Source organism: Lactuca serriola, chromosome 4 (genome assembly GCF_051521515.1).
Source record: "Lactuca serriola cultivar US96UC23 chromosome 4, Lser_US96UC23_V15, whole genome shotgun sequence".
Taxonomy (NCBI): domain Eukaryota; kingdom Viridiplantae; phylum Streptophyta; class Magnoliopsida; order Asterales; family Asteraceae; genus Lactuca; species Lactuca serriola.
This window is the reverse complement of record NC_136411.1, coordinates 281654384-281664489: the sequence shown is the minus strand read 5'-3', so window position 1 is coordinate 281664489 and position 10106 is coordinate 281654384. Positions and strand designations below refer to the sequence as shown.

The following is a 10106-nucleotide window of genomic DNA, read 5'->3' as shown; positions in this document are numbered from 1 at the left end:
GAAAGCTAAATCCAAGGTACATTGGGCCTTTCGAGATCCTCGCAAGAATCGGCCCAGTGGCTTACAAACTCAATCTACCGAACGAACTTCGTAACATACATTCTACATTCCATGTTTCCAATTTGAAAAAGTGTCTATCCGACGAGACTCTTGTAATCCCGCTCGATGAGATCGAGATCAACGAGAGCCTCAACTTCATGGAAGAACATGTGGAAGTCATGGACCATGAGGTCAAGCAGACGAAGCAAAGCTGTATCCCGATTGTGAAGATTCGCTGGAACGCCAAGCGCGGGCCAGAATTCACTTGGGAACGAGAGGATCAGATGAAACTGAAATATCCTCATCTTTTTACTTAGTGATTTGTAATAATCTAGTAACTAAACTCAAATTTCGGGACGAAATTCCCTTAACAGGGGGATGATGTGACAACCCGAAAAATTCCTCGCATGCATTCTTCAATTCTTTCCAATATTAGACTTATTTTACTATATAGTAGTACCCTTTAGAGTCTAATGAAGCGTTCTAAATGTGATATAATCAAGGTAGGAGTGTTAAAAAGGGTTAACTCGAAGTGTAGGAATCAAAAACCAGGCCAAACACTCCAACACATGGAGTGTGCGGCTACACACTTGAGTGTGCGGCCACACACTCTTGTTTGCGGCCTCACACCCTCCCAACCGCACACTCCACCTATATAGGCCACACTTAGATCATTCTTGAACCCTTCCTTCACTTCTTCTTGAATATCTTCATAAAAGGTACCAAGAACACCAAGATCTTCATCTGGCAGCACACATGGCAGCACACACCACCTGGCAGCACACATGGCCACACACAGGGCCGCACACATGTGCTGGCAGCACACTAGGCCGCACACCTAGCCGCACACACACACATATAGTGTGTATTTTGGCCATACACCATCTTGTATAGCCTTATAAACCCTCATACAATCATATATGATCATAACACTTCATTATAAGTGTTTACTAGTCCCTAAGGTGGTCCCAAAATCATCAATTAGTTGTTCATAACACTAATTAAATCCATATATGTACCAATATATGCTAAATAGGATTCGCGCGTGTACTCAAGTCACCACTTGGCACCTAGCGTCTAATCCAACATTGTCATCAGAACCACTCACTACAGGTGAGTTCATACCCCTTTAATTAACCTTTGAAATACTTTTAAATGTTTTAAATACTTTTATATGGGGGGGGATACAAGCTAAATATTTATAGTTATTACATCAATCACATGTGATTAATAACTAGAAAACCAATGATTTTATCACTGTTCAAACTGTTTATCAAACTGTTTCACTTCAAAATGTTTTACAAACTCTTTTACGTATCAATTACTTTTATTTAAACTTTATTATACTTCTTATAAATTGCATGTCCATATATGCATAGATATATAAGAAATGTTTAAAAGGCTTAGGAAGGCCATCTGCCCTATTTCCTTTTCCTCGATTTGGATGTGGTCTGGTGGGATGTCGGGTAGCCGTCCGAGGGTCGTTTCAATATTAATTATATATCATATGTGCATATATAGACATAAAAGTACTTTCATTATTCATGCGTTTCAGTTACATCATCAGTAAGCTACCATCGGGGTAACACAGGATTTCATTTATACTATTACTAGATCAATGAGTCAGTTCATTCATGAGTCATATACATTACATTACTATGAGTCATATACATTACATTACTATGAGAACATATACAACTATACTAGAGAAGAACATATACAACTATACTAAGAAGAGAACATATACAACGATACCAGAACAAGTAACATTACATTACATATACATGCATACGTTTATAATTGTGAATCACTGTATCGGAGCATGCCTTAAATGTCATGGCCCAAGTTGTTACCAGAATTCTCTTGGAGGGAGAGCGTGAGTTTGCGTATAGATCTATACTGGATTGACTATCCTACACCTTGCTGCTAGCTACAGCCGGACCTGCTGCGGGTGCCAAACATCATTCCATGTTACGACCATTCATTATGTCGTTGTTACCAGTCGATAGTATGGTACAATTAAATCACATAATACCTTAATATAAACCCGGTTTAAGGTAGTTAGTACAGCAGTAGTTCTTATAATACAACACTACAGTACTACATTAATTTACCCATTACATACATTTAGTGATTATTTCACTTAAACATTAATGTACAAACTATATTTTGTTAATGATAGTTACACTTGGGAAATTACACACTTTTACACCAAACGAACATACAAAACAGTTAAGCCTTGGTAGACGGCTACTTTAATAGAAAATATAGGTTTTTCTAAGAGATTCAAACTTTTACAAACACTTACAAACATTTACACACATTTTACAAACTTACACTTGAGACATGTTCAAACGTTTTGATAACAACCACCGACACTAAAATACTTATGAACTCATTAGCTTAATGCTGATACTCGCTTTCAAAATAACTTGTATCCTCAGGTCATCAGTAGTCAGGTACCGAGACCAACTTTTGAGAAGATGGAGCGCATTCAAGACTCATCTTATTATTTTGATTTACTTTATATTTTGGTGTCTAAAACTGTACAGAACACGCTTGTATTAAAATTATATATTTAATGCAATGGATGATGTTGTTTGCTTGTTTACTACTACTATGTTGTGATACATTACATGATGTCCTCCGCCCCAGAACGTTTCCGTTGTTCTCGGTTTTGGGGTGTGACAAATAGGAACAGGAGACACCAGATTGAGTGCACTTGTAAAATATACATTTTCTATCCCAGGAGCACATGTGACTTCAAATTGGTTATAATAATTTGTCCATTGTTTATTATAATCTTGTTGATATTATACAGATGCCACAGGAGTATTATTTTGAGCAGTATAAGCAACATTAGAATCTGTAGTGTAGTTTGGATATTGGTGAACATAACCTGTTGAGGGTATTATTGATTTGGTTGCTACTGCTGATAGCTACTACTAGAGTAACCTGCATATCCTATGTTTCCATATCCATATGGATCATTGTTCGGGTATGTAGCAGTTGCAGTTGCAGTTGCATAGTTAGCATACTCTAAATTAGCTGCTCCAGAACTTAAAACAGTGCCAGCAGATGTCGCACTCAATCAGTTTAAGCACAAGTTATATACTTTTAGTGAAAAATGCTTAATTTGGACAACTATTACTTGATGCTGTTATGGTTAAAAACAAGATATAACATCATGCTTTTATTTACTTTTTTATTATAGCATCTTATGTAACTTCTTTATATCACAACATTAAACACTTATACTCATAGTTGTTTTCTTATTAGGACACCATACTTTGAATTTATTTATTTATTTATTTATTTTGCAATAATAACTTGTGTTTTCAATCTTTTTCAAAGTACAATGTTATAATAGGAAAAAAATGAATATACAATGCCATTTCTTCTATTTAAACTGATTAAAAACACATGCCCATACTACACACCACATAAATACACAATATGTTGCAACAAAATAGGGAGATTTTGTCAAAAAAATAACATTATAGTTTGAGAAAATACATTCTTTAGATCCTTGTTTAGAACATGCTTGAATATTGGTACCTATCTCATGTTGCAAAGACTGTTGATTGATAGCATTGTAGTTTGAGAAATCAATTGCTTCAGATCCTTCATCAGATTCCTTGTTCATTTTATACAGAAAGAATAAGGTAACAATGCTTAATAAGCAAAGCATGAATACAAGAACAATAATCTGTGAGTTAATTCAAAACATGAACTTTGATAACAGAAACAATTCTTAATAACCATAATAGAAACAATCAAAGAAAAAAAACACATTAATAACATATATACGACAAGAAGGATGATTGTACTAGATGATTTAAAGTTGAGTACTATAGAGATGTTTACACTTTACACTACTTAGAATAGGAAATCAAACCATCAATATGTAAAATAGTTCAGTGAATCAGAAGAATTGATGACTTCTAAGAGTCGACGTGTGTTTCCAACAGTCGATAGGTTTCCCAATCTAACCAGGCTCATTCCAGGTATCGATTTCTAAAATTGAACGATTCGCATTTTGTAACTAATCTCTAATCTAACCAGGCTCATTCTAGGTATCGATTGAGGATGACCTCAACATCGTACATATTTCCGATCAGGTGAACGAACTATGTGACTATACTAAAAAAGGTGTCCATCGAGTGGTTTAATCAACATACATGAAAGAATTTGAGGAGAATGTGAAGGAGGAAGAAAATGCATGAGATATTACCTGATTAAATTAAAAGCACAAATGAGGAGAATGAAGCAAATCTAGCAGCGTTGGTGGGCGAGGAAGACCGGAAAAATCGAACATTAGTGAGGGCGATGACTTGAAGGTGCGGCGATGGGGTTTAAAGCACCGACGATGGAATTGAGCGATTGAGTTCAGAGCGTATTTACCACTTATTAGCCCTAGGTTGAAACTTAAATGAGGGTAAAAAATGTAAATGTAAATGAAAAGCACCTGATGGGAAAACAACGAGGGGAACAAAAATTCAATATATTTTTTTAGTTTTAGTGGCATAAAAGTTAAACTAAATAAAACATATAAATTTTTTTAGATTCTTTTTTAAGTTATGACCGTCACTAATAAATATGACTTTTAGTGGCATAAAATGTAAAGTGTCACTAATAAATATGACTTTTAGTGGCTTAAAGTGTAAAGTGACACTAAACCCATTAATTTTTATAGTGACACCTAAAATGTGCCACTAAAGGCTTGATTTTGTGGCATAAATTAAATATGCCACTAAAAGTGTGTGCCACTAAATATCAATTTGTTTGTAGTGAATTCATTTATCGAGGGAAATATTGGATTTTTCTAGAACAAACACTACATTTACAAAGAAAGGATCCTACTCCACATACAAAAGCTTATGAACTCACCAACTTAATTGTTGACATTTTTTCAAACTACTTGTATTCTCTGGAAACCAGTAATCAAGAAAATACCAGCTTTTAAGGACGTGACGCTAAGCCGTTAGTTTAAAAACTCATTTAGCCATCATACTGTAATTTATTTGGAAACATGTAATACATGAATCAATGTAATCTTTTAAATTATATCTATGACGGTTGTGTTTGCTTTCTTTACAATTACATTTTTGTTATGATACTTTACATGACGTCAAATCCGACCCTGGACGTTTCCGCCCTCCTGGTTCAGGGGTGTGACAACATATAATCACCAAGGGAATCTAAGAACCCATAAAGTTGCTAATTTTATGGAGTCTTAACACTCTAACTCATCTAACCATGGATAATCATGCATAAAACCCTAGATCTAGCAACAAGGAATCATAAAGCTTGAATATTAGTTACTTAGAAAGGTCCAGAGAAGTTGCTAAAGGTTGCAAATGAAGCTTCCAAGTTGGATTTATGCTCTAAAGGTGATTCCTTCTTTTTCAAGCCACCAAAACACCACCAAAAGCTCAAGAATCACAAGGAGATACTAGGGCTAGGGTTTTTCTGTGTTTGAGGACGAAGGAGGCTGATAATGAACCATAAAATGAAGTTTATGAGGTTTAAATACGAAAGAAACCCTAAAAGATCATGAGTTTGGGCTGCAACCAACCTCACGATATGAGCAACATAATGCCACGTTGTGACTCTCATTTACACGTGTAATGTCGTGACCCCCTTATGGCCACGTCGTGACACCCATTTTTTCCCCAAAAGTCATGCCTTGACTCCTCGATGCCCTAAACCGATATGTTTTGGAAACTGGGTGTTACAAGGACTAAAATTCATGTCTCCTAAAGAAGAAGCCATCGCTCAGGCCTTACTATATAAGGCCAACAATCACGCACTCAATGATAAGTTCTCCAATGCTAATACTCTCACACAATCCCTCTCGAAATATACTAACTTGACCGTCAGAGTGTCCTCTCGAAATACGACTGATAAGCTTCTCGTCTGTGTTCCAAGGCTTAATTGCAAGAGTTTATTCCACCGAAGCTATCCTAGAAGACCACTTCACATCAAGTAACTATTGATTGAAAACACATCAAACCTATATAAAAATGCCGTTACAATAACTTGTTAATTATATATTTGAAAAAAACAACTCCAATAAAGCTTTTGAAGAAAAATAAAATAAAATTCCGATGGGATACTCTGACCCTAATATTTACTTTGCGTTCCTCTCCAAGCGAAAGCATCAACATCGAGGTAACCTTGATGTTCGTTTGCAAGGCGTATATTATTATCTCCGATAAAGGTTCCTCGAATAGTTCTCAAATAAAATGCAAATTCTAGTGCCCAGATGCGGTAGATTGTTGTTCCACAACTTTTCCCTCATCCAACCAAGAACTCATTCGATTTCATCATCTTTTGCGGCATGTTTTCGATCTACTCCTACTTTCTTCGAAAAATGGAAGAGCAAATGGAAAAATTCGTTGGTGAGTCTCCATAAGTTTTTCTTCATTCCATTTTCCTTTTGTCAAATTTAATGATTGGGATTTGTTGCATAACATTGCTGAGTTATAATTCCTAAATGATGCTTAAATTGCTCTATACTCTATAGTCCCTCTGTTAATTGGAAAAGCAAAGGCAATACATCTGAATGCAGATAGATAACATTTGATACGTATATTTATATGTCTTTTGTTACTTTTTTTTTTTCTCGAAGTTTAACCTAGCTGAAAGAATGCTGGAATGTCGTTCACACGTCTAAAATAGCATTGGATGATTAGATAATAGCTGAATTTTATGGACTGAAATCAATAACATCAATAGTTTTTCATAAGGATATTGAGCAAATAGGTGATTGTAGCTTGAAATTTTTCCCAAAACTGAAGATGGTTCAGTTTTAATAAGATGGAGGGAGTATTTTTTTAGTTCTTTAAGCTCAATTCTGTTAATTGCCAAGTCTTGTATGTTTCAACTTTCAACTGAGTTATTGCTAATTCATGATAACTAGTTTTTTTTAAAACCATGTCAAAGATAAAAAGCATCCTACTTGACACTCAAAGGTCAGATGTGGACTCTAGTTATGGGATAGAGAGATTACTTAACCACTTAAATATTTTTTTTATAGTAATTAAACCATTATACTCTTTTTGACCATTTAAGAAAACCATTTTTCCAATTACTTGGCTTTGGAAAAGTTAAAATACAGAAAAAGCAAAACACACTTTCACCATATCATGGATTAAGCCACTAAACTTTTATCTGTTTTATGATTATTATAGTGATTGTTCAGTGGCTAAATCGATAAATACTTTGTGCTTTTATGTATTTCAACCCTATATCAAAACCAGGTAAGCAGGAGAATTGGTTTTATTAAAAGGTCAGAAAAAGTATAATGATCTAACTACATAATTTATCCCTGTATTATTTCCTTATGCTGTTTTTATAGTCCTAATAATATTTTATAACAAATGGTTTTCTATGCAGGAATTAGGACGTCCAAAACCATCTAAGGTATATCTTCATCTTCAAACTTCATATATTTGTTAAGACATGTCAACTTTTGAACTTCTTTTTTACTTTTTTTTTTTTTTTTTTTTTTTTTTTTTTTTTTTTTTGCATTTCTTTGAAGGCTACCAATTCTTTCTTTATACATAATTATATGTATCCATAAAGTTTATAGATACGCAAATGTATAAACAGATTATGGTAACACAAATGTCAATTAACAGATTATTTTGGTTCTTTTGTAGCCATTTCTATCTAATATGCCCCCAAAAAAGTGAAAAAGAATAGAAGCGTTTAGTTTAATCAAGAACAACATAGATAAATAGTACAGATTTGTTGAATTCATCTTTAAACAACAACATAGATGAAAACTTTTTAAGAGTTCTTTTCAGATGCTATATTGCAGAGGGATTGTTTTAATCTCTTTTTTCTTTGATAATGTTGATGATCCAGACATATATCAAATACAAAACACGTCAAAAACGCGCAGATGCAAAGAAAGCTTTAAATGATCTCTTCTTCAGAAGTGGATGCTCCAAATTTTCACTTGAGGTATCTCTTCAGTTGGATTGATGAAATGTTTAATGCATACAAAAACTTATGCATGATTAAAAACTTGAAAGGCTTGGTGGCTCTAATTCTTAGTTTGCCATAATATGTGATTTTTTTTGTCAAATCTTGTAAATATGAATTCAAATACAAGAATAATTTGTTTGGCACTTTTGGTTCAAGAGTCAAGATAACTTATTCTCACAAAAAAAATGTTCTTTTTAGCTTTTTCGATAAGAACAATGGCTTATGTGCTGAAAATGTCAAAAAAAGAATTACTATTATTCATTAATATTAGGGTTAAATGCACGAAATGGTGAAGTACTTTCGTTGATTTGTTTATTATATCATCTTAAACCAAGTTTTTGATTTTAATATTTTAATATTTCTTGTTTACATTCGATCAACCTAGGGGGAATTCTTGAAGAAGCAAGGAACAAACAAATGTGATGAAACATCTACTGACTCAACAGAAAACAGAAACAAAGGGGAACCATTAAAATACTCAGCTTTTCGTGCTAATAAATCTCATCATCAAAAGAGAAACAAAAGTAAGATTTATATACAATAATACATCATGACTTAAAAGTAAGATTCATCCATAACAAGATTCTTGAAATGCTTCAGTTTGAACTTAAGTTTCACTTGCATTTTTTGGTTTATATTGCATACAGGCAAGAGGAAAAAAGATTTTTTTGAAGGCTTTGATGATGATGATGATTCGGGGATGAATTTTCATGCAAGATTTGGAAATAAGTCGTATTCATGGTCTTTTAAGTCATGGGAAGAGTCTTTTTCACAAAGTCAAACAAATGGATTTGAATGGAGAGAAGATTCAAATGGTGCAAATAACAGAAATAAATGGAGGACTCCAAGTGATGATGATGATGAGTCTGATGATGATTATGATGATGAGCCTTATATTATTGGTTCAAATTCAGATAGAATAACACTCGGTTTGCCACTAAATGGTCCATTAAAGATTGATGAAGTAAAAAACGCGTAAGTTTTTGATTATATAAGTCGCATCTTTGAAAAATCTACATAATTATACCAACATCATCCAAATATAAAGTAATTTTTATTGCTATAGTTGTGTAAAATTTTCAAAGTAAAATATTTAAATATATAGTGTTGATAATAAATTAATAATAAAGAAATAAATAAATAAAAGACTGATTTCTCTCTTTTTGTAGTTTCCGGCTTTCAGCTTTAAAATGGCATCCGGATAAGCATCAAGGCCCATCACAGGTTAGATTCAGCCACTTAACTATTTTTTTGTATGATTGTTGTTTAGTGGCTAATTGATAAAAAAACAATACTTGAGGGGCTAAATGATAAAATTGTGATAGTAAGTTGTACAAGTTGGATGCATATGAAGTTTTTGAGAGTTGTTTGTGCAGGTGTTGGCTGAAGAGAAATTTAAACTTTGCGTGAATGCATACAAATCATTGTGCAATGCACTTTCAAGGGTTTAGACAAATTGGAAATTTGACATCAACTTTGGACTTTGGAGGTCTAACATATCTAACTTTATTTTTAATGGGTTTTATATACTTACAAAAGTTGGTCTTTGGTAATTAACATGATTTTATTAGGAGATTATGATAGATGTTTCATCCAAATACATCGTAATTACAAGTCTATAGGTAATTATTATGATTATCTATAGGTAAGTCAACTGATTTATGAAAATTGGGATTTTACATATGGAATGGTATATTGTGAATACATTGTGTAGCACAAAAGTGTTGGGTAACAATCTCAATTAGTTTTGAATAAAGGGATTCACCTGTTTCCGAAACCATTTTTGGAAGAGTATCACGTGTGTAGATTTTTTTTTTTTATAGTTTAACATGGATAAAGACTTTTATAGGAAATAGTTTGTTGTGAATATGATGATTTAAAAGTATAGCATGAAAGCATGTCAATGGTTATAGTGTAAATCATTATTGGTAGTGTAGCATCAAAGCGTGTTAAACACAAGTCACATTATTTGTCTTCTGATGAAAAAAAGAAAAAAAGATGGAAAAATCCGTAATGAGGGATTGCGTGCGTATTGGCTAAAGATCTGTACTTATGTTTTATATCTCAAA

General features: G+C 33.4%; 1 protein-coding gene across 1 annotated transcript; it reads left to right on the top strand.

Annotated features, from left to right (window-relative positions):
- The first annotated feature begins 6173 nt into the window (after positions 1–6173).
- On the top strand, positions 6174–9718 carry LOC145097081 (Chaperone DnaJ-domain superfamily protein). The gene is made up of 7 exons (XM_079034581.1): positions 6174–6443; positions 7441–7467; positions 7915–8013; positions 8423–8561; positions 8685–9012; positions 9207–9261; positions 9414–9718. Exons 1-7 carry the CDS (start codon positions 6288–6290, stop codon positions 9486–9488), a joined length of 879 nt encoding a protein of 292 aa, XP_078890707.1. The 5' UTR covers positions 6174–6287; the 3' UTR covers positions 9489–9718.
- Positions 9719–10106: the final 388 nt, after the last annotated feature.